At 42.4% G+C, this 24,532-nt stretch overlaps 1 protein-coding gene across 2 annotated transcripts in view; it reads left to right on the top strand.

The window, feature by feature from the left end:
• Positions 1-6,263, top strand: part of CCDC113 (coiled-coil domain containing 113) — a 158,023-nt gene extending 151,760 nt beyond the window's left edge. For both annotated transcript variants that reach the window (XM_029609252.1, XM_029609251.1), the window contains one exon: positions 5,544-6,263. In XM_029609252.1, the coding sequence (XP_029465112.1) occupies positions 5,544-5,654 (111 nt within the window). In that variant the 3' untranslated portion in view covers positions 5,655-6,263. The remainder of the gene's footprint in view (positions 1-5,543) is intronic.
• The last annotated feature ends 18,269 nt before the right edge of the window (positions 6,264-24,532 follow it).

Below are 24,532 nucleotides of genomic sequence, written 5' to 3'. Positions count from 1 at the left end.
TCCATGACCGAGTGGGAGTGGTTCTCTGGACACATCCAAAATTCTTCCCCAAGGTAATTATGGAATTCCACTTGAACCAATCCATAGTTTTACCCACATTCTTTCCAAGGCTTCATTTACACCATGGAGAATGAGCCTTACATACCTTGGTCTGTAAGCGTGCGCTAGCATTTTACTTAGACCGCACTGCAGTCCACAGGAAATTCACTCAACTCTTTGTATCTTATGATCCAAACAAACCGGGTAAAGCAGTGGGTAAACATACTCTATCCAATTGGCTAGCAGATTGCATACAGTTTTGCTATGAAAAAGCAGGCCTTCCTCTCCAAGGACGAGTAAAAACGCATTCAGTGAGAGCAATGTCAACCTCAGTAGCACACTATTGTTCAGTGCCAATTCTTGACATATGTAAAGCAGCAACATGGAGTTCTCTTCACACCTTTGCAGTTCATTACTGTTTGGACAAACAAGGACAACAAGATTCAGCATATGGACAATCTGTCTTAAAGAACTTGTTTCCAGTTTAATCCCAACTCCTTCTACATCCAATCTGCTGTGATCTTCGGCTGCCTCATTTTCAACAACAATACTTCACTGTTGCTTCACTACAAAATGACTCAGCCTCTAGCTTGCTAATCACCCACATGTGAGGACTAGCATCCTGCTTGTCCTGGGATAAAGCAAAATTGCTTACCTTGTAATAGGTGTTATCCCAGGACAGCAGGATGTAGTCCTCACGAAACCCACCCGCCACCCCGCGGAGTTGGGTCCAATACGTTTTATTATTTTATTTTTGCTAAACGCTTATTGCTACATTCGAGACTGAAGAGAGACCCCTGAGGCAGTAAATATCATGGCACGCTGGGCATGCTCAGTAGCCTCAGGCTGCCAGTCAAAAGTTTCTAGAAACTTTGACAGAAAGGTTTCCGTACCAGGGCTCCATCAATGATGCCACCCACATGTGAGGACTACATCCTGCTGTCCTGGGATAACACCTATTACAAGGTAAGCAATTTTGCTTTATGTCCTCAGGGCTGGCAGCTATCCCTCCCTGGGATTGTGCCAGGGCTGCATGAAGTACTGTCTAATGGCAGCCATTCTTGGCGGATGTCTGAAATTTTTGCTTTTAGTCTGATTATTCCTTTTCTGGAAGTTTCTTTTCTTCCTTCAACTCCTCTTCTGGGGTCTAGATGATCTTCTGCCCTCATCACTGTCAGCCAACCCCATGTGTCAGGCTCACTTGTATACAGGTTTGCAGCAAGGCAGCTGAGCCATGAGGAGAAGAAAACTGCCCATACTCTGTGTAGCATGTTTATGCTATTTTTGTTATGGTCTCATGCCATCTTATGAACAGATGCTATTAGCACATTGAAGCTATAGTTTGATGAGTTTGCATACATGCTGATAGTATTCACATGCAATTTAGGATATTTCTGTGCAAGAGCTTAGTGCATTGCATGGTAAAATCAAGCATGCAAACAATTTTTACAATGGGGTTTAGCGCATAAGCCTGTGGAAACTTGGGGGGGCCGTGGCTGGGGAAATAGCCAGTAAGATAAAGAAGGCAGACACTGGCTGTTTGCTTATATACAATTTATTTACAGAGATAAAGCAAAACAGAAAAAGAAACTGCTTACCTTGCAGGGCTGGTAATAAACCCAATCAAATATAAATGGTCCTAGCCTACTCTGGCTTCCTTCCTGCTTCCCAGGGCCTCCTCAAACCTTCTAGACCCTGAGTTCTTATGCTCTAGTAAAGGGCTTCTCCCTTCACCCAGGATTCCCTGCGGATCTGTGCTTAAGGAGGACAGGGAAGACAGCTGAGCCCAGTCCCTTAAGGTGGTCTGAGGGAGTTTCTTGTAGACTCCCTCACAAGGCCCCTTAGTTGAGATCTACATGGATAGAAAAGGCAGTAGTGTGGATAGGTTTACTGAATCTGTATCAGAAGACTTTGTTACCTGAGAGTATGCACATTCTTTCACAACATGCATACTTTTAGCCACATTAGAAAGAGGTGTTTTGAGCAGGCTCAGTAGCAGTGTTGTGCGGTACCATGTAGAGAGACATGGATTTGATTATCAGACTGGGCCTTTGTTCCCTGAGTCAGCGGGGGTTGGGAATGCTGCAGAGGCAGTGTTCACAGCCTTTAGGCTTAAGGAAGGCCCCAGCCATCATTCTACATCGACATTTAGTGGCCAGTCTCTACTCCATATTAATTAATTAATTAACTATTTATTTATTTATTTATTTATTTATTTAAGGAGTTTTTTATATACCGTTATTTGGAAAGCCATCATAATGGTTTACAAAGTGGACAATTTTATCATGGAAGTTTTGAGGCATCATAACATAGTTAACAATTATAGTAAAAAGCATAACATAATATATAATATGTAATATAATATAACAAGTCTCTGAAGCAATATAGAGTTGGAATATGAGTGAGGTATGTAAGGTTGAAGATTATAGTTGTGAGCTCATTTGAGAGTTGGTATGAGCAGATGATTGGGGGTCAGTGAAGAATTTACGAAACAGTAAAGTTTTTAGATCTTTTTTGAAGGTTTTTAAGTTGTGCTGAGTTCTCAGGTCTTCAGGTAGATTGTTCCAAAGATTGGGGGAGGCGATGGAGAAGGCTCTCTCTCTTGTTGTTGTTAGATTACTGCACACCATGGCCCCTGTCCAAGGATCAAAGTGGCAATGTCTGGACTAAGTGAGTGGAGTGGAATATAAAATAAGAGGCAAAATCCTAGGTAGTTGTGAATGAAGACTCGTGTCAGCAAAGCCCCATAAAGACCAGTTCCGACTGAGCTAAAAGCAAAAGATGGGAAAGAAACTGCTGGGCAAAAGCAGGAGGAGGTGCATATCAGTTTATAAACTATGTGCATACATTAAAGTTTCAAAACTGTACGCGTATTGCAGGCATATTGCTAACACACACACATTTTATGCTTTCGTTCAACACCCTGCAAGTGTATGCACATACGTTTAGCCACATAGGCTGATATTCACATTTAGTGCACTTGGGTACCTTGTGTTTAAAACTCAGCTGAATTTGTGCAAGCTCAGAAGTAAATGTATACTATTGAAAATGTGCCCCTTTAAGTATTTGACTTCTGGAATACCCTTAAGGAACTTTCCTGCTTGTTTAACCGACTAACTTAAAATGAGTTGTATTATACTGCTTGAGTGCTCTCTTTAGGTGAGCAAAGACTTTTGAGGCCAATTTTCAGCCTCCCTGCAGACATATGAGTGCAAAGCATCTATGGCTTGCAAGCTGATTTTCAAAGGGAAATTCCCGTGGCGGACAGTGCAGAATACACAGGGTAAAGAGTACGCATGGGGATTTCAGGATGACATCCCTGCATGTTCTTTCAGAGGCCTACTCTAACCCAGCCTCCCAGCACCACCCCTTTTCCTCATGGAAAAAAAAGTACACATATCAAGTACACATATCAACGTCTAAAAAAAAGGTCACATAAAAAGTACACATATCAACGTCTGCTCTAGAAATAGAAAACATCCTCAAGAAGATGAAGCCCTTGTCCCACCCATCAGACCACATCCCATCCAATCTGCTGTTCTCCATTCCTAACATCATAGCCAAACCCATTGCAGACATCATAAACTGCTCACTGTCACAAGGCCAAGTCCCTGACCAATTCAAGCTGGCAATACTCAAGCCTCTCCTTAAAAAACCTAACCTACCACCCACTGACCCAGCCAACTTCAGACCCATTGCCAACCTTCCAATGATCGCTAAAATTATGGAGAAGGTTGTAAACAGACAACTATCTGAATTCTTGGAAGAAAACAACATTCTCACCTCGAACCAATTCGGATTCCGAAAATCATTGAACACCGAATCACTACTAGCCTCGCTCTCTGACTCCATTCTCATTAATCAGGAAAAAGGGCAACCTTTCCTTCTTGCACTACTGGATCTATCCTCAGCGTTCGACACCGTGAACCATTCGTGCCTCCTCCAGCTTCTTGCAGACATCGGCATAACAGGAGTGGCGCTCAACTGGTTCAAATCTTTCCTTGAAAACAGGCACTATAAGGTTAGGATTAACAACAAAGAGTCACACCCTATCAGATCGAAGCAGGGGGTACCACAAGGATCATCCCTTTCTCCTACGCTATTCAATATTTATCTCCTCCCACTCTGCCATCTACTATCCAGCCTCAAGCTAACTCATTTCCTGTACGCGGACGACATTCAGATCCTCATCCCGATAGCTGAATCTCTCCACAAAATGTGGTCTTACTGGAACAGCTGCCTCACAGCAATCAACAACTTGCTCTGTAACCTCAACCTAGTACTAAACACCAGCAAAACCGAAATCCTCATAATAGCTCAAGATAATTGCACCCTGCTCAACCCACCGATTTCTTCCCAACTCTCCCTCGCACCGATTGACCATACTCCGCAAGTTAGAGACCTTGGTGTGCTTCTAGACAACCAACTTAACTTCAACAAGTTCGTAAACAATACCACCAGAGAATGCTTCTTCAAATTGCAGGTACTAAAAAAATTAAAACCACTCCTACACTTCCGAGATTTCCGCCTGGTACTACAAGCTATCATCCTCCCAAAACTGGATTATTGCAACTCTCTCCTTCTGGGCCTACCCGCTAGCACCATCAAACCACTTCAGATGGTCCAGAATGCGACAGCTAGAATCCTCACTAACACCAAAAAAAAGGGAACACATTACCCCTATCCTCCAGAACCTGCACTGGCTGCCTATAAAATTCAGGATACACTTTAAAGCACTCATGATGATTCACAAGGCTTTACACAACATCTCTTCCCTCAACCTATCTTTTCAACTACAGCAGCACACCTCAGAGAGCCGATCAGAAGTGCATACCAAAACATGCTCCACACACACCCGGCAAAAACTTCACTGAGGAATCGAGCTTTGTCCACTGCAGGTCCCCCTCTGTGGAACCAGCTTCCACCGGACCTCCGCCAAGAACCTTGCCTAGCAACTTTCAAAAAGAAGCTAAAGTCGTGGCTATTCACCCAAGCCTTCCCTGAGAGCTAAAACTGGATGAAGCGATAAACATTATCCTTTCCACTGTACATACGTTTTTGATTTTGTACCCTGTTTCAGTTAATCTTGTCTATAAAAGTTTCACTAAAAGTTCCTTGTCAACATGTTACAATGTATTATGCCTCTGAGGCGTCAGTTCAGTTTCCATGTAAACCGGTGCGATATGTATTGTATACAGGAACGTCGGTATATAAAAATTAAAAATAAATAAATAAATAAATATCGACAATGCACAAAATTTTCCCCACAAAAGGGGGGAGGGGAAACAATTTTCAAAGGGACCTTCTCTGTAGGTAAACACCCATTTAAATATTACCCCTTTTATGTAATCCATGATGTCAGTATACACATAACCAAATCCTGGTAAAGTGTACTCTCCCTTTTCCCCTTGAATTTCACAGGTATAATAAGTCTGTAGCTAATGCCGTGCTCAGTGTTTCTCAATTGCTTTTCACCTTTTCTCCCATCCTTTTCCCTTTTGCAGATGTCCATAAAGACTTATCGCAAGGCTTGGGAGCAGATGAAGACAGCTAATACCCAGCTACAGCCTTTTGTTAAGTTCCAAGTTGGTCAGTCAAATCCAGAGGCAAAGTGACAAGAATAAGGATTTTATTTTACAGTAGGAGATGGATTACATTTCATATGATAGCAGTGAAAAGAAAAAAAAAGATTTTAAAATTGCCTACAAAAATGAATGAAAGCTATATAAAAACAAAAAGGATTTTAAACTTGCTCTTGTTAGATCATTTTCTGACTTACGGAGGTTGGGATGGCAAAAGCTAAAATTTCCTGACATTTGCTCATTTATTAAAACCATAACATTCCCTCTAATGCAGTTTATGTAAATGAATCAGAAATTGAGTAGCTGGAATTGAGCATTGTCAGTGTGAAAAGGTGCTCTTGCCAGCCCTGAACTCTGGGGCTAGTGCTTTGTGGGCGGAGCCACAGAATGGCACAGTTAAAGCAGGCTCAAAGGCAGTCTTGCATAGAGTTTGATCTATATTAGTAGCCCTGCTCCTGAAGAGCCTGATTGGCCATCGGGGCTTCTACAGGGATGCTGGGGCACCAGAAAGACATTCCTAGACATTTGAGAGCCAAGTTGTGAGGACTGAACTGTGAATCTCTCCTTTGGAAAACCTGCTACGATGAACCAGAGCTTCTCCTTTCTGTTGAATATATATTAAAATAAAGCTTAGTTCTTGAATTCTAGACTAGACTGACTTACTGGTGGTCCTGATAACCTGTTCTGTTAGAAACATAACATTCTGCTCTCCAGCATTTGCAGCCTGCAAACCAGAGTAAGCTGCTAAGGGGGGAAAGCATGTGTAAAAAAACAAAACAAACAAAAAAAAAAAAACCCAACCCTGACTGTGTGATGGAGCAGGATAGCTGCAGTTTCCTTTTTTTTTTTTTTTTTCACCAGGTATCCCTGCCTGAAATAGGTAGGGAATTTAAGTTAGTAACTGTTCAACTGTGCCAGGTGTTTTATACCTTATGTGGTGTTGTGGAGAAGGAAAACCCCCAGGTGTGATAGTAGTGCGGCCAGGAAACTGCACCTTTAATTCTCTGCATACACGCTTGGTATCCTAATCCATCACCGTCATGGAGGCAATCCAGCAGGATTACAAGCAGTTAAAACAACATGTGGGATACCTGGAAGCACTTATAAGATGCTAATGATGCAAGTTGAACAGTTAATACCTATAGTACATCAGTGCCACACTGCCCCCACTCTTACCTCTAGACTGGTTCACTGGGGAAGCATTCATGGATTTCTCCATCAGTGCACCTTGTACACAGAATCCTTTTTAAAACAAATAAGGAAAATTAACTGAGTAATAAATTTGTTTTGTGAGGATACCATGATTTGGGCCTCCATGCTAATGAAACAGAGAAGTCCTAAACTTCAGACCTAGCAAGGGTTTCTGAATTAGTTCAGTGTAATTTTCTCATATCCCTCATCAAATACAACTGCAAGGTGGGCTTTACAACAGATAAAGCATTGACTGGGCTTCATGGTGTCATTTGTAATCTCCTTCTGGCAATTGTCTGCTAATGTAGCATGGAATGACTGCCAGATAACACCAATTTTGTATAGGCCTACAAGATAACAATGTCAAAACATCATGTAGAAGAGATTCAGCTTCCTTATGAGGAAAGACTAAAGTGGTTAGGACATTTCAGCTTGGAGAAGAGACGGCTGAGGGGGGGATATGATAGAGGTGTTTAAAATCATGAGAGGTCCAAAACGGGTAGATGTGAATCGATTATTTACTCTTTCGGATAATAGAAAGACTAGGGGGCACGCCATGAAGTTAGCATGTGGCACATTTAAAACTAATTGGAGAAAGTTCTTTTTTACTCAACGCACAATTAAACTCTGGAATTTGTTGCCAGAGGATGTGGTTAGTGCAGTTAGTATAGCTGTGTTTAAAAAAGGATTGGATAAGTTCTTGGAGGAGAAGTCCATTACCTGCTATTAATTAAGTTGACTTAGAAAATAGCCACTGCTATTACTAGCAACGGTATCATGGAATAGACTTAGTTTTTGGGTACTTGCCAGGTTCTTATGGCCTGGATTGGCCACTGTTGGAAACAGGATGCTGGGCTTGATGGAACCTTGGTCTGACCCAGTATGGCATGTTCTTATTATATCAGTTGTACAGAAAGGACAAACTACAAATATTCCATGATGGGGGTGCTGTTCTGCCGGCAATAGAGATGTTCGCATGAAATCGTGCTCTCCCTTCCAGATCTAACTTTTACTCTTAAAAATCAACCTGAAACCTAGCGATTACCCGGGAGAAGCGGTCACCAGCACCGAAATGGCTATCATGACGACAAAAAGAAAAACTGCGGATTTGAAGCAGTTTTCTTTCACTAAAACACCGGTGGAGCTGACAGACGTTCCCACCAACGGGCCTGACCAGGCCGTTACGGAAGGCACCGAGGTAAATTTTGGTGGCACTAATAGCAGCACACGTTTGTGCAACGCTGATACCATGTAGTCTCATGAAACTAACCAGAGTAAACCTCATATAAAATGGCGGGCTTTAACTTTGATAGCCCTGACAGCCACTGGAATGATTGTGAGGTCGCCAATCTGATAACAGACCGTCACGACAGTATAATCATTGGTTACTCTGGTATTGGTTTTACGATTTTTGTCATTTTTTAAAAACTTTTTCATCTTTTAGTATGATCAACTTTTAGGGCAGTAAAGTTACACTTATCGTAGCAGTAGGTGCAGCAAGGATATCAGGCTGGCGCTGGCCCGACACGGCTCGTGTTTCTGACAGCTTCTTCAGGGGCCGAGAGATGCCAATTCTATAGTAAGAAAAGACGCTTATAGTCAACAATATTATATAGTTGGAAATAACTGAAGCTGCTTTCTACAATATACATAGGATTCCCGAGTCTGCCCAGCAAACAATTCTGCTACTCGGCTGCAGCTTTGTCTTGACAGCTGGAACCGCCATTTTCCGGGGCTGTTTATATACCTGCCTGTATCTTAGAAAGGAACTAATTAATGAATCAATTACACTTGGCAGAGAACCAATCAATGGCTAGATGAGCGAGGACCATTCTACTGAATCACTGAGTCCCTGCGGGGATTGTGTAGCTAAGGTGTAGATCCACCATTGTTCTCGGTAGTTCAGAAATTGATTTAAATCACCACCCCGAGGATTAGGTGCAACTTGTTCAAGAATTGTCCAACGCAGTTGGTCGAACGTATGACCTGACTCTATGCAATGGCTCACCATAGGTGCCTCTAAGTTCACTGTATTAAGACTGCTTCTGTGTTCTCGAAGTCGTATTCTGATTTTTCTGCTGGTGCGGCCCACATATAAAAGCTGACAGGGGCACTGGATTAAATAAACCACCCATGATGAATCACATGTTGTCAATGATCTTTTTTTATAAATGTAACCTGTCACGGGGTGTTGCCAAGAGTGTCCTTGAATGGTGATTGTGCACATGTCACAGTTGCCACATTGATTGTGACAACCTTGCGTCGTTATGGGGTCTTGCTGATTCACGGCTGCTCGCACTACATGGTCCCGGAGGTTTTTACTCCGCTGGTATGCAAAGAGAGGCAATTCAGAAAATACTGAATGCAATTGAAGCACATGCCAATGCTTTTTGATGCTTTGCATAATGAGATAGGATTTATCAGTGTGGGTCAATACACAGATATCTGCAGAAACTGGATCGTGTACTTTATATTCTAGAAGGGCCTGGCGTGAAGAATGCCAAGCCCTTTTATAAGCTTTGTAGACTGAGGAGTATGGGTAGCTACGAGTGAAAAATCTGGAGGCAAGTATGCCAGCTTGAACTTTGAAATCTTTATCTGAAGAGCACAGGCGTCTTAGCCTAAAAAATTGGCTAACTGGAAGACCCTGTTTGAATGCTCTAGGGTGGAAGCTGTGGTACATGAGCAAATTGTTTCTCTCAATGTCCTTACGATAGATTGATGTCTGCAAATGTGAGTTTTGAATGGAAATTAAAATATCCAAAAAAGCTATTTTTTCACTGCTGTATTGTACTGTGAATTGTAAATCCGGGTCAATAGTGTTGGGGAGGAGCCGGCTGTCGTGGTACACGTGGGCACCAACGACATAGGAAAATGTGGGAGGGAGGTTCTGGAAGCCAAATTTAGGCTCTTAGGTAGAAAGCTTAAATCCAGAACATCCAGGGTAGCATTCTCTGAAATGCTCCCTGTTCCACGCGCAGGTCACCGGAGGCAGGCAGAGCTCCGGAGTCTCAATGCGTGGATGAGACGATGGTGCAAGGAAGAGGGATTCAGTTTTGTTAGGAACTGGGGAACCTTTTGGGGAAGGGGGAGTCTCTTCCGAAGGGATGGGCTCCACCTTAACCAGGGTGGAACCAGACTGCTGGCGCTAACCTTTAAAAAGGAGATAGAGCAGCTTTTAAACTAGAACAAAGGGGAAAGCCAACAGTCGCTCAGCAGCGCATGGTTCGGAGAGATGTATCTTTAAAGGATACTAATGATGCATTAGAATTAGGGCATCCCGACAGTGAGGTTCCAATAATTAGAAAAGTAGTCCAAGTGCCTGTAACTAAAAACTCACCTGAGCTAAAAAATTCTAACTTATCCCTATCAATTAAAAAGCAGAATAAAAATACAATCAAAAAACAAACTTTGAAATGTTTGTATACTAATGCCAGAAGTCTAAGAAGTAAGATGGGAGAATTAGAATGTATAGCAGTAAATGATGACATAGACTTAATTGGCATCTCAGAGACATGGTGGAAAGAGGATAACCAATGGGACAGTGCTATACCGGGGTACAAATTATATCGCAATGACAGAGAGGAGCAGTCGGGAGGAGGTGTGGCGCTTTATGTCCGGGATGGCATAGAGTCCAACAGGATAAACATCCTGCATGAGACTAAATACAAAATTGAATCTTTATGGGTAGAAATCCCTTGTGTATCAGGGAAGACTACAGTGATAGGGGTATACTACCGTCCACCTGGTCAAGATGGTGAGATGGACAGTGAAATGCTAAGAGAAATTAGGGAAGCTAACCAAATTGGTAGTGCAGTAATAATGGGAGACTTCAATTACCCCAATATAGACTGGGTAAATGTATCATCGGGTCACGCTAGAGAGATAACGTTCCTGGATGGAATAAATGATAGCTTTATGGAGCAATTGGTTCAGGAACCGACGAGAGAGGGAGCAATTTTAGATCTAATTCTCAGTGGAGCACAGGACTAGGTGAGAGAGGTAACGGTGGTGGGGCCGCTTGGCAATAGTGATCATAATATGATCAAATTTGATTTAATGACTGGAAAAGGAACAGTGTGCAAATCCAAGGCTCTCGTGCTAAACTTTCAAAAGGGAAACTTTGATAAAATGAGAAAAATTGTTAGAAAAAAACTGAAAGGAGCAGCTACAAAAGTAAAAATTGTCCAAGAGGCGTGGTCATTGTTAAAAAATACCATTCTAGAAGCACAGTCCAGATGTATTCCACACATTAAGAAAGGTGGAAAGAAGGCAAAACGATTACCGGCATGGTTAAAAGGGGAGGTGAAAGAAGCTATTTTAGCCAAAAGATCTTCATTCAAAAATTGGAAGAAGGATCCAATAGAAGAAAATAGGATAAAGCATAAACATTGGCAAGTTAAATGTAAGACATTGATAAGACAGGCTAAGAGAGAATTTGAAAAGAAGTTGGCTGTAGAGGCAAAAACTCACAGTAAAAACTTTTTTAAATATATCCGAAGCAGAAAGCCTGTGAGGGAGTCAGTTGGACCGTTAGATGATCGAGGGGTTAAAGGGGCACTTAGAGAAGATAAGGCCATCGTGGAAAGATTAAATGATTTCTTTGCTTCGGTGTTTACTGAAGAGGATGTTGGGGAGGTACCCGTAATGGAGAAGGTTTTCATGGGTAATGATTCAGATGGACTGAATCAAATCACGGTGAACCTAGAAGATGTGGTAGGCCTGATTGACAAACTGAAGAGTAGTAAATCACCTGGACCGGATGGTATACACCCCAGAGTTCTGAAGGAACTAAAAAATGAAATTTCAGACCTATTAGTAAAAATTTGTAACTTATCATTAAAATCATCCATTGTACCTGAAGACTGGAGGATAGCAAATGTAACCCCAATATTTAAAAAGGGCTCCAGGGGCGATCCGGGAAACTACAGACCGGTTAGCCTGACTTCAGTGCCAGGAAAAATAGTGGAAAGTGTTCTAAACATCAAAATTACACGATGTTGGGTTCCATATTAGGTGCTACAACCCAAGAAAGAGATCTAGGTGTCATAGTGGATAACACATTGAAATCGTCGGTTCAGTGTGCTGCGGCAGTCAAAAAAGCAAACAGAATGTTGGGAATTATTAGAAAAGGAATGATGAATAAAACGGAAAATGTCATAATGCCTCTGTATCACTCCATGGTGAGACCGCACCTTGAATACTGTGTACAATTCTGGTCGCCGCATCTCAAAAAAGATATAATTGCGATGGAGAAGGTACAGAGAAGGGCTACCAAAATGATAAGGGGAATGGAACAACTCCCCTATGAGGAAAGACTAAAGAGGTTAGGACTTTTCAGCTTGGAGAAGAGACGACTGAGGGGGGATATGATAGAGGTGTTTAAAATCATGAGAGGTCTAGAACAGGTAGATGTGAATCGGTTATTTACTCTTTCGGATAGTAGAAGGACTAGGGGACACTCCATGAAGTTAGCATGGGGCACATTTAAAACTAATCGGAGAAAGTTCTTTTTTACTCAACGCACAATTAAACTCTGGAATTTGTTGCCAGAGAATGTGGTTCGTGCAGTTAGTATAGCTGTGTTTAAAAAAGGATTGGATAAGTTCTTGGAGGAGAAGTCCATTACCTGCTATTAAGTTCACTTAGAGAATAGCCACTGCCATTAGCAATGATAACATGGAATAGACTTAGCTTTTGGGTACTTGCCAGGTTCTTATGGCCTGGATTGGCCACTGTTGGAAACAGGATGCTGGGCTTGATGGACCCTTGGTCTGACCCAGTATGGCATTTTCTTATGTTCTTATGTTCTTATCCACCATGAAAATTCTTGTAGCAACGATAAATCCTCTGTCCAGAATATCAAAAGGTCATCAATGTACCTAATCCAGAGGGAAACCATGTTAAACCATCTCGACCCATATATATGTAGTCTTTCCAATCTGTCCATAACTAAATTCGCTATGGATGGAGCTGCAGATGAACCCATTGCTATGCCGTGGACTTGCAAAAGAAATTTGTCAGAAAACTGAAAATAATTTTTTTGGATCACTAATTTGGCAATATTGAAAATGTGAAGAAATACTTCCTGACATTGGTTCTGAGTCTTCCTCCCTGGAGTTTTAAATCGTGACCCCTTGTTCTGCTGATTTTTTTGCAACGGAAAAGGTTTGTCGTTGTCTTTGGATCATTAAGACCTTTCAAGTATCTGAAAGTCTGTTATCATATCACCTCTGCTCCTCCTTTCCTCCAGGGTGTACTTATTTAGATTCTTCAATCTCCCCTCATAAGTCATTTATTTATTTATTTATTTAGCAGTTTTTTATACCGACCTTCATAGTAGATAACCATATCGGATCGGTTTACATTTTAACAAAGGGTAAAAACTGAGGTAACAATTCTGGTAAATAATAGATAACAAAGGAAAAGGAATAAGTCAAAGTTACAATCAACAAGGTATGGAAATCTTGGAGGCTTAAAGACAAGCTGGAAGGAAGATAGAGGCAGGTAGAATAAATATAACATGATACGAATAATTTAACGGGTTAGAGCATATGCTTTAACCAGGAAATGCCAGTGTCCATTGTTCAGGAGGAAGTGTGTCAAAGTCCTTGTAAGAAGTGAGGCTCAAACTAGTGATTATCCGGTGGATCTGGGAAGGCTTGGTGAAAGAGCCACGTCTTTAGTCTTTTTCTGAAGGTTAAGAGGCAGGGTTCCAATCTGAGATTTGCTGGGATATTGTTCCAGATAGCTGGGCCTGCAATTGAAAAAGCTCTGTCTTTGGTCGTAGAGCGGCGAGTGGCTTTAGTAGGGGGAAATTTCAGAGTGCCTTTGTGGATATCTCTCGTTGGTCTGTTAGAGGAGTGGAGTTTGAAAGGGATATCCAGGTCGAGTTGGAGTTGCTGATGGATGGTTTTGTGTATTAGGGTAATAGATTTGTACAGGATTCTGAAATTTACTGGTAACCAATGTAGGTTTCTGAGGACGGGGGAGATGTGTTCACCGCGGCTGGTGTTGGTCAGCAGTCTCGCTGCCGCATTTTGTAACATCTGCAGTGGTTTGGTGGTAGATTTAGGGAGGCCTAGAAAGAGGGCACTGCAGTAATCTATTTTGGCGAACAGAAGAGCCTGGAGGACTGTCCTGAAGTCTTGGAAAAATAAGAGTGGTCTCAGTCGTTTCAAAACCTGTAGTCTGAAGAAACTGTCTTTGGTGGTTGTGTTGACCATTTTTTTAAGGTTTAGACGATTGTCTATTATTACCCCAAGGTCTCTAACGTGCGTACAGGTGATGTGAGCATTGTGCGGTGAAGGTGGAGGAAGATTGTTTTCATTTGAAGAGATGAAGAGAAGTTCCGTCTTTGAGGCATTGAGGACCAAGTTTAAGCTGTTGAGTAGATTAGTAATGGATAGAAGACAGTTTGATGAAGACATTTGATGAAGACCCTCCACCTTTTTGGTTACCCTTCTCTGTACCTCCTCCATCCTGTCTTTGTCCCTTCGGAGATACGGTCTCCAGAACTGAACACAGTACTCCAGGTGAGACCTCACCAAGGACCTGTACAAGGGGATAATCACATGCCTTTTCTTACACGATATTCCTCTCTCTATTCAGCCCTTCTGGCTTTAGCTATCGCCTTGTCACATTGTTTCGCGGACTTCATATCATTAGACACTATCACCCCCAGGTCTCTCTCCTGTTCCGTGCACATCAGCCCTTCTCCCCCTATCGAATACAGTTCTTTCGGATTTTCACACCCCATATGCATGACTCTGCACTTCTTGGCGTTGAATTTCAGCTGCCATATCTTCGACCACTCTTCCAGTTTCCTTAGATCCCATCTCATTCTCTCCACTCCTTCCGGCATGTCCACTCTGTTGCAGATCTTAGTTTCATCCGCAAAAAGACAAGCCTTACTTTCTGTCCCATCCGCGATGTCGCTCACAAAGATATTGAACAGGACCGGTCCCAACACCGATCCCTGCGGCACTCCGCTCAACACAGCTCTCTCTTCAGAGTAAGTTCCATTCACCACTACACATTGTCTTCTGTCCGTCAACCAGTTTGTAATCCAGGCCACCACCTTGGCACTCACTCCTAAGTTTCTCATTTTATTCAGTCTCCTGTGCGGGACCGTGTCAAAAGCTTTGCTGAAGTCCAAGTAGATGACATCGAGCGCTCTTCCTCGATCCAATTCCTTGGCTACCCAGTCGAAAAAGTCAATCAGATTTGTCTGACAGGTTCTTCCCCTGGTGAATCCATGCTGCCTCTGGTCCAGCAATTCTCCCGACTGTAGATAGTTCACTATTCTTTCTTTCAACAGTGACTCCATTACTTTTCCCACCACCGAGGTGAGGCTAACCGGTCTATAGTTACCAGCCTCGAAGGCTGTTTGAGGTTTCAGCCTTAAGCCTTCGTGAGGTGGACTGTGGAAGCTTAATGCAGAGGGCCTGCTTGTGCTGGGATCAGAAGGCTCATGAGAAGGTGGCGGGGGCATCAAGTGAGGCCGCTCAGGCTGCTTGCTTGGAAGCAGGAGTTGCCTAAATGGCGGATGCCCTGTACGACATGGTTCGCACTTCAGCCAGAAAAATGTTCTCAGCTGTTGCAGCGTGGAGGCTAATGTGGTTGCGAAATTGGTTCGCACACATGTGGTCAAAGGCCCAGCCAAGTAACATCCCCTTTAAGGGAAAGTTGCTGTTTGGAGAGGACCTAGAGCAACTGATGAAGCAGTTGGGGAGTCAAAGGGAAATAAGTTGCCTGAGGACAAGAAGAACACCAAGAAGTCTTTTCTGTCGCATACTCGTTTTTGAGACATGAGAAGATTTCGTTCAAGCAGAGGTTCCATGCCTGCGGCACAAAAGCAGGGCGCAGGTAGGCAGCAGTCCGTTCAAGCGCAATGTCACACTCCCTGGGATGGTTGTGCACATGGGGGAGGCGAAAGTAAGATTGATCAATGAAGGCAAGTTGGTCCGCTCCTCTCCAGAAGCTGTCGGAGGGAGGCTTTCCCTTTTTTACGAGAAATGGGCCAGGATCACATCAGACCAGTGGGTGCTGGAGGTGATGAGAGATGGCTATGCCTTAGAATTTTCTTGGCGCTCAGGGACACCTTTGGGGTCTCCCACTGCATTTCCCGCTCCAAGTGGGAGGCAGTGCGGGACATGTTACAGGGGTTACAGTTGCTGTGAGCAATTGTTCCAGTACCCCTTCAGGAGAGGGAACAGGGAAGATAGTGGACTTCATGGTTCCCAAAAGGGAAGGGACTTTTCGCCCCATGCTCGATCTGCAGAGGGTCAGTGCTGCCTTCTGGGTATCACATTTTCAGATGGAGACATTACGGAACATGATAGCGGCTGTACACAAAGGGGAGTTTCTGGCGTCATTAGATCTGACGGAGGCCATGTTCCCCATAAGAGCTGATCACCAGAGGCTCCTGAGGTTCATGGTCCTAGGAGAGCATTTCCAATTTCGGGCCCTCCCTTTTGGATTGGAGAAGGCTCCACTGACATTCACAAAAGTGATGGTAGCAGTGGCAGCGGCTCTCAGGAGAGAGGGAATCCTGGTGCATCCGTACCTGGACAATTGGCTCATCAGGGCGAAGTCAGAGGTGGAGTATTATCGTTCAGATCAATGAGTGATGCAGCTTCTGGACTCATTGGGCTGGGTGATGAACCTGACGAAGAGTCATTTGGAACCATCCCGGTCATTGGAGTACCTGGGGTCTCAATTCAATACCCGGATAGGGAAGATTTTTCTGACCACGAAGAGAATGGTCAGGTGCTCCATCTTCTGCGGCTTTCAGTTCCTAAAGTCTGGGATTATTTGAAGGTTCTTGGCTGTATGGCTTCTACGCTGGAGTTAGTTTCATGGGCATTTGCTTATATGCCACCTCTGCAGAGGAGTTTCAGCTTCCTTTACCGCTTCAGGGGAATGCCAGGTCCAGTCTTTCCTGGTGGCTGTCTTGGACCAGTATGGAGAGAGGGACAGACCTGGAGGTGCCCGACTGGGTGGTCATGACAACAGATGCCAGTCTCAAAGTATGGAGTGCTTTGTCAAGGAAGATCAGCCCAGGGTCAGTGGTTGGCAAAGGAGGTGTCCCTCTTTATCAGTCATTTGGAGACCAGAACAATTCACAAGGCCTTGCTGGCTTTTCTTCCGCTCATTCAAATAAGGTCAGTGCAAGTGTTTTTGGACAATGCGATGACAGTAGCATACATCAGCCGCCAAGGCAGCACAAAGAGTCGTCAGGTAGCGCAGGAGTTGTAGAACCTGTTCATTTTGGCGGAGAGCCATTTAACAAAAATAGCTGCATCACACATGGCTGGTGTGGACAACGTTCAGGCCAGTTATCTCAGCAGACAGTGGTGGATCCCAAGGAGTGGGAGCTGTCGGCAGAGGCCTTTGCCCTAATACAGGCCAGGTGGGGTAGGCCAGAGTTGGACCTCATAGTGGTGCCAAGGAATGTGAAGGCAGCCCAATTCTTCATTCACAGGTGAGGTCGGCTCCGAGGGTATCGAAGCCCTGGTTCAGCTGTGGCCGACAGAACTGTTGCTGTATATGTTTCCCCCATGGTCTGTCATAGGGAGAGTGTTGAGCTGCATCGATCTTCATCTGGCAGGGTGATTCTGGTGGCTCCCGAATGGCTGCATCACCCCCGGTTTGTGGATCTGGTTTATCTAGTGGTGGACGGTCCCATCATCTGCCATGGTTGTTGTGGCAGGGGCCCATATTTTCAGACTGGGTGGATCGCTTCTGTCTAGCAGCTTGGCATTTGAAAGGCAGCGGCTCTGCATGAAGGGATACTCAGAACCTGTAATTACGACTTTGCTTCAGGTGAGATGGACTTCCACTTCTCTGGCTTATGTCTGGGTTTGGAGAATTTTCGAGTCCTGGTGTTTGCAGAATAGCTTGCAACCTTTGAAATTAAATGTGCCACATGTCTTATCCTTCTTTCAGAGTGGATTGTCTAAGGGCTTGGCCTTTAATTGTTTTCAAGTTCAAGTGGCAGCCTTAGGGTGTCTTCGAGGTAAGGTACAGGGAAGGTCACTGGCGGTCCATCTGGATGTGGCACGTTTCATGAAAGGGGTTAAGCATCTGCGTCCTCCAATCCGGAAGGTATGTCCAGCTTCGAACCTTAACCTGGTTCTTAGAGTTCTGTGTGGTCCTCTGAACCAATTAGAAGGATAATCTTAAAAGACCTACCCTTGAAGTCTGTTTTCCTGGTAGCTATCTGTTCTGCTAGAAGGATTTCGGAACTACAGGTATTGTCGTGTAGAGATCCTTTAAGGATTTTGGAGGATGGGGTGTCTTTGCGTAAGGTTTCTTTCTTTCTGTCTAAATGGTTTCATCTTTTCATCTTAACCAGATGGTGGAAGTGCCAGCCTTTCTGAAGTTGTCTCGGGACGCTCTGTGGCACAGGAGTTGCACTTGTGGGTTGTGCGGCAGATTCTGTTGCGGTACCTTAAGGTCACGAATCCTTTTCTGAGATCTGATCATCTTTTTGTCTTATTTAGTGGAGCAAGGAAGGGAAATAAAGGCTTTCAAGGGCCTGATTGCAAGATGGCCGAGAGAGATGATTAATGCAACTACATCTGTAAGGGCCGGTCAGTTCCAGAACGGTTGCAGACGCACTCCACTAGGGCACAAGCAACTTCCTGGAAGGAGTGTCAGTTGATTTCTCTGCAAGAGATTTGTTGAGCAGCGACATGGTCTTCTCTCTGCATACTTTCTCCAAACATTACCGATTTGGCGCTTTTGGGGAAAGTATGATGCATGTGGGTCTTTTCGGGTTCCCGCCCAGTTTAGGGGAGCTTGGGTACATCCCACTTGTCTGGACTAATCTGGGGTATGAACAGAAAAGGAAAATTTGTTCTTACCTGATCATTTTCATTCCTGTAGTATCACAGATCAGTTCAGAGACCCATCCCCTTCATTCCTCGCCTCTGGATGTTGTTGAGGCAATATATAGTCATACTCAGAGTTAATAAAAGTGTACATGGATTTATATATTCCTTGATTTTAATCAAAGGGTCCTAGTTATAGGGGGCTCCAACTATTTTCTCTGCTCACCCATAGTTTTTGGGGTTTTTTTTATTGTGGTTTGTTAGTTTGATCGAATACAGGATAAAATACAAAGCCTTATGCACCATACACAAACTAATATATGATAAAGAAGCAGACTGGCTAAACACAGCCTTACGAGTACACGTTCCACAAAGAAACCTCCGCTCAGCAAACAAAGCACTACTAACAATCCCTTCAGTAAAGTCAGCAAAATTAACCCAAGTGAGAGAAAGGGCTTTATCATTGGCTGGGCCCATACTATGGAACACGATGCCACCCGAACTCAGATTACAGAATAATCTCAAAACTTTTAAGAAAAATCTAAAAACATGGCTCTTTAAAAAAGCCTTCACTAAAGAGTATGGAGGGTAGAGAATGAAAGTACAAGGTAATGCAGATGAGAATGAATTTAATCAATCCTACTTTTAAGAAGTAATATTTCAAAGCGATAGTAACTCAATAATATACCTGGACTTGACCAACATTACTCAAATAATGATTTTATTTATGAAATTGTAACCGAACTTTATTGGCACCTGTTAGAATGTACGATATCCTGCATTTACTTACCTTAGTCTATGTGCCTATTTGTAAACCGTTGCAATAGTATATAACTTAGCGACGGTATAGAAAAGTTTTTAAATAAATAAATAAATAAATGATCATCTTGGCTTGGGTACAGGTCAATACTGAGGGACTTCAGGTGGCACTCTGATATGTAGCAATGCCTCAAAGGTTTTGTTCTCTGGCTCCATCTGTTGATAGGGATGCAAAACCCATTTGTCTGGACTGATCTGTAGTACTACAGGAATGAAAATTATCAGGTAAGAACAAATTTTCCTTTTCTAAGATGTTTTGAATCTGCTGGTTATTAATTTCATGGAGTGTTCCCTTGTTTTAGTTTTATTTGAAAAGGTAAATAATCACCCTTTATTTACCTGTTCCACTCCACTCATGATTTTATAAACTTCTATTATGTCCCCTCTCAGCCATCTCTTTTCCATGATGAAGAACCCAAATCTGTATAGCCTCTCATCTTAAAAGAGATGTTCCATCCCTTTTATCATTTTTGTTGCCCTTCTCTGCACTTTTTCTAGCTCCACTATGTCTTTCTTGAGATGGGGCAACCAGAATTGCACACATTAAAGGTGCAGTCACACCTGTATTAAAATTTTAAGGAGTTATTTTTTTTAGTTTTCCAGAAGAGCATTGTATGCACAGGTGGGGTTAATAGTGGATCAATGCAATCACCAATAAATGAATGAATGAAGATCAATATATAGTGCATAACTTAGCATAAGGATTGTTAAGACATTTTTAAATACTATACTGCTGCATGCTTTTTTTTCCTTATTTCTAAGTTTGCATAATAACAAGCTCAGATAAGAAGACATCTGTTCTTCTAAGTGATAAGGCTGGTGAAAGTCAGTGCTTGGGAACAGGCACAGAATGTCTCTAACGAGCGATAGCAGAACCATAAATCTTGTTGAAACTATGAGTTTTAATGACTCCTAAAACTTGTAGACCCTGAATGAGAACCAGAGAATGAGAGTATAAGAGAATGGCAATTGACAATATTCTTTAGAGGATCCATGGAGGAGCAGTGCCAGCTACTTTGTGGGGTCTCTGCGCCCATGTCCCCCTCACAATAAAGAGGGACTGAGAAGGGAGGATCACCTTGCTGGTGGCTGAAGAGAATCTGTAAGTACTGCTTGGGGAAATTTTAGAACTTAAAAGTTTTGGGGAGAAGAAAAACTATTGGGGTATATTCTTTAGTGCGTTTGTGTGTTTGTATTAAATAGCTAGTCAGAAAGCAAGCAAAAACCAGGAGTTTGTGTGTTTCTTTGCCTCCCTCCCACTCCTCTCCCACCCACCCCTAGCTTATCCTTTGATTTATAGGCAGGTGACATTTTCACATTTAAAAAAAATGTAATCAGCCTTTTAACTTAAGACCTGGGGCAATCGTGACTTTATCAAGAGTTTAATCATCCCCTTATAGGTCACTACCAGATAAATAGTAAAAACACTAATAAATTTAAAGGACCCTAACTGTACACATTCCTACTCCCATAGCAACCTAAACTTAACTAGGAACTGAACAAAATTAAGAATAAGGCAGCAATCCAGCATAAAGAGGGGGGCCTTCCAGACTTTTGCATCGAGTGTCACATGTAAGATTTTTTACCTGCTGGTGAGAGGTTGTATGTGTGCACCCCGTGCAAAGAGCTCCTGTTTCTCAGACAACAAGTCCAATCTCTGGAAACTAGAGTGGCAGACCTGAAGGAGCTAAGGCAGACAGAGAGGTATAAAGATGAGACCTTCAGGGATATAGTAGCCAAGCCCCAACTCCTGTCTGGCAGCCCTGGTGCTGCCTTGGAGGAAGAAGGTCTCCTGGTCGGAGAGTATCAACCAGGTGCAGCAGGAAATGATCCTTTAACACGGACCTGCTCTCCAGGTGATGTATTGTCCTCTTACACCGAGGATGTGTCTTCCAGGGCTACTACCCAGGAGGGAAGGGTTAGATCTGCAATCATAGTTGGTGATTCAATTATTAGGAATGTAGAGAGTTTTGGAAGGAACTGGTGAATCTTTTGGGGAAGGGGGAATCTTTTCTGAAGCGATGGGCTTCACCTTAACCAGGGTGGAAACAGGCTGCTGGCGCTAACCTTTAAAAAGGAGATGGAACAGCTTTTAAACTAAATCAGAAGAGAAAGCTGACAGTCACTCAGCAGCATATGGTTCGGAGGGTGGTATCTTCGAAGGATACTAATGAAGCATTAGAGTTAGGGCATCCCAAGTACAGAGGTTCCAGAAATAAGAAAAGTCCATGTGCCTATAAGTAAAGAATCACCTGAACTAAAAGATTCCAATTTATCCCTGTCAACTGAAAACCAGAATGTTAATACAAGCAAAAAACACTTTGAAATGTTTGTATACTAATGCCAGAAATCATTGAAGTAAGACTAGAGAGTTAGAGTATATAGCAGAGAATGATAACATAGATTTAATTGGCATCTCAGAGACATGGTGGAAAGAGGATAACCAATGGGATAATGCTATACAAGGGTACAAATTATATTGCAGTGAAAGAGAGGAGCAACTTGGTTGCAAGGTGGTACTGTATGTCCAGGATGGAATAGCATCCAACAGGATAAAGATCATTCAAGAGACTAAATGCACAATCAAATCTTTATGGGTAGGAATCCCTTGTGTGTTGGGGAAGAGTATAGCCATTGGAGTATACTACCCTTCACCTGTCCAAAATGATGAGACAGACAATAAAATGCAAAGAGAAATTAGGGAAGCTAACCAAATGGGTAGTGCAGTAATAATGGGAGATTTACCCCAATATTGACTGGGTAAATGTAACATCAGGACATGCTAGAGAGATAAAGTTCCTAGATGGAGTAAATGACAGTTTTAAGGAGCAATTGGTTCAGGAACCGATGAGAGATTGAATAATTTTAGATCTAATTCTCAGTGGAGTGCAGGATTTAGTGAGAGAGGTAACGGTGGTGGGGCCGCTTGGCAATAGTGATCATAATATGATAAAATTTGAATTAATGATTGGAAGGGGGTTAATAGTAAATCAACGACTCTAGCACTAAACATTTAAAAGGAAAACTTTGATAAAATGAGAAAAAGTTTAAAAAAAAAACAACAAAAAACCCAAAACAAAACAAAAAAAACTGAAAGGTACAACTACAAAGGTTAAGAGTGTGCAACAGGCACGGATATTGTTAAAAAAATACCATCTTAAAAGCGCATTTCAGATGTAGTCCATGCATTAGGAAAGGTGGAAGGAAGGCCAAATGATTGCCAGCATGGATAAAAAGTGAGATGAAAGAGGCTATTTTAGCCAAAAGATCTGCATTCAAAAATTGGAAGAAGGATCTATCAGAAGAAAATAGGATAAAGCACAAGTATTGGCTAAATGAGAGAATTTGAAAAGAAGTTGGCCATAGAGGGAAAAACTCATAATAAAAACTTAAAAAATATATATCCAAAGCAGAAAGCCTGCAAGGGAGTCGGTTGGAACGTTAGATGATCAAGAGGTTAAAGGGGCTCTTAGGGAAGATAAGGCCAACGCAGAAAGACTAAACAAATTCTTTGCTTCAGTGTTTACTGAAGAGGATGTTGGGGACATACCGGTTCCAGAGACAGTTTTCAAGGGTGACGATTCAGGGTGAACCAAATCACAATGAACCTGGAAGATGTAATAGGCCATATTGACAAAAAAAGACTAGTAAATCACTTGGACCTGATGGTACACACCCCAGGGTGCTGAAAAAAATCAAAAATGAAATTTCAGACCTATTACAATTAATTTGTAACCTATCATTAAAATCATCCATTGGACCTGAAGATTGGAAGGTGGCCAATTTAACTATGATATTTTAAAAGCTTTCCAGGGTAATCCAAGAAACTTATAGACTGGTGAGCCTGACTTCATTGCTGGGAAAAATTGTGGAAACTGTTAAAAAGAATAAAATTACAAAATATTTAGATAGACATGGTTTAATGGGACACAGCCAGTATGGATTTACCCAAGGGAAGTCTTGCCTCATAAATCTATATTTTTTTGAAGGGATAAATAAACATGTAGACAAAGTTGAACCAGTAGATGTGGTATATTTGGATTTTCAGAAAGCGTTCGACAGAGTCCCTCAAGATAGGTTTCTAAGAAAACTAAAAAGTCATAGGATAGGAGGTGATGTCCTTTTATGGATTGCAAACTGATTAAAAGACAAAAAACAGAAAGTAGGATTAAATTGTCTGTTTTCACAGTGGAAAAAGGTAAAAAATGGAGTGCCTCAGGGATCTGTACTTGGACTGGTGATTTTTAATTTATTTATAAATCATCTGGTGATCTGGAAAGAGGTATGATGAGTAAAATGATCAGATTTGCAGTTGACACAAAATTATTCGGAGTAATTACATCTCAAGTAGATTGTGATAAATTGCAGGAGGACCTTGTGAGACTGGAAGATTAGGCTTCCAAATGGCAAATTAAATTTAATGTGGGCAGGTGCAAGGTGATGCATATAGTGAAAAATAATCCTTACTGTAGTTACATGATGTTAGATGCCATCTCAGGAAAGGGATCTAGGCGTCATAGTGAATAATCCATTGAAATCGTCAGCTTAGAGTGCTGTGGAGGTCAAAAAAGAAAACAATATTAAGAATTATTAGGAAGGGAATGGCAAATAAAATGGTGGATGTCATAATGCCTCTGTATCGTCCATGGTGAGACCGCACCTTGAATACTGTTTGCAATTCTGGTTGCCGCATCTCAAACAAAATGTAGTTACATTGGAGAACGTGCAGAGAAGGGTGATCAAAATGATAAGGGACATGGAATAGCTCCCCTACGAGGAAAGTCTAAAGAGGTTGGAGCTGTTCAGCTTAGAGAAGAGATGGCTGAGGGGGGATATGATAGAGGTCTACAAAATCATGAAAGTACTTGAATAGGTTAATGTAAATTGGTTATTTTCTCTCTCAGATAATAGAAAGACTAGGGGGCATGCCATGAAGTTAGCAAGTAGAACATTTAAAACAAATTGGAGAAAATTATTTTTCACTCAGCGCATAGTTAAGCTCTGGAATTCATTGCCAGAAGATGTGGTTACAGCAGTTAGTGTAACTGGGTTTAAAAAGGATTT

This window comes from Rhinatrema bivittatum, chromosome 7, assembly GCF_901001135.1.
Source record: "Rhinatrema bivittatum chromosome 7, aRhiBiv1.1, whole genome shotgun sequence".
Lineage (NCBI taxonomy): Eukaryota > Metazoa > Chordata > Amphibia > Gymnophiona > Rhinatrematidae > Rhinatrema > Rhinatrema bivittatum.
This window is presented reverse-complemented; position numbering and strand designations above follow the sequence as displayed.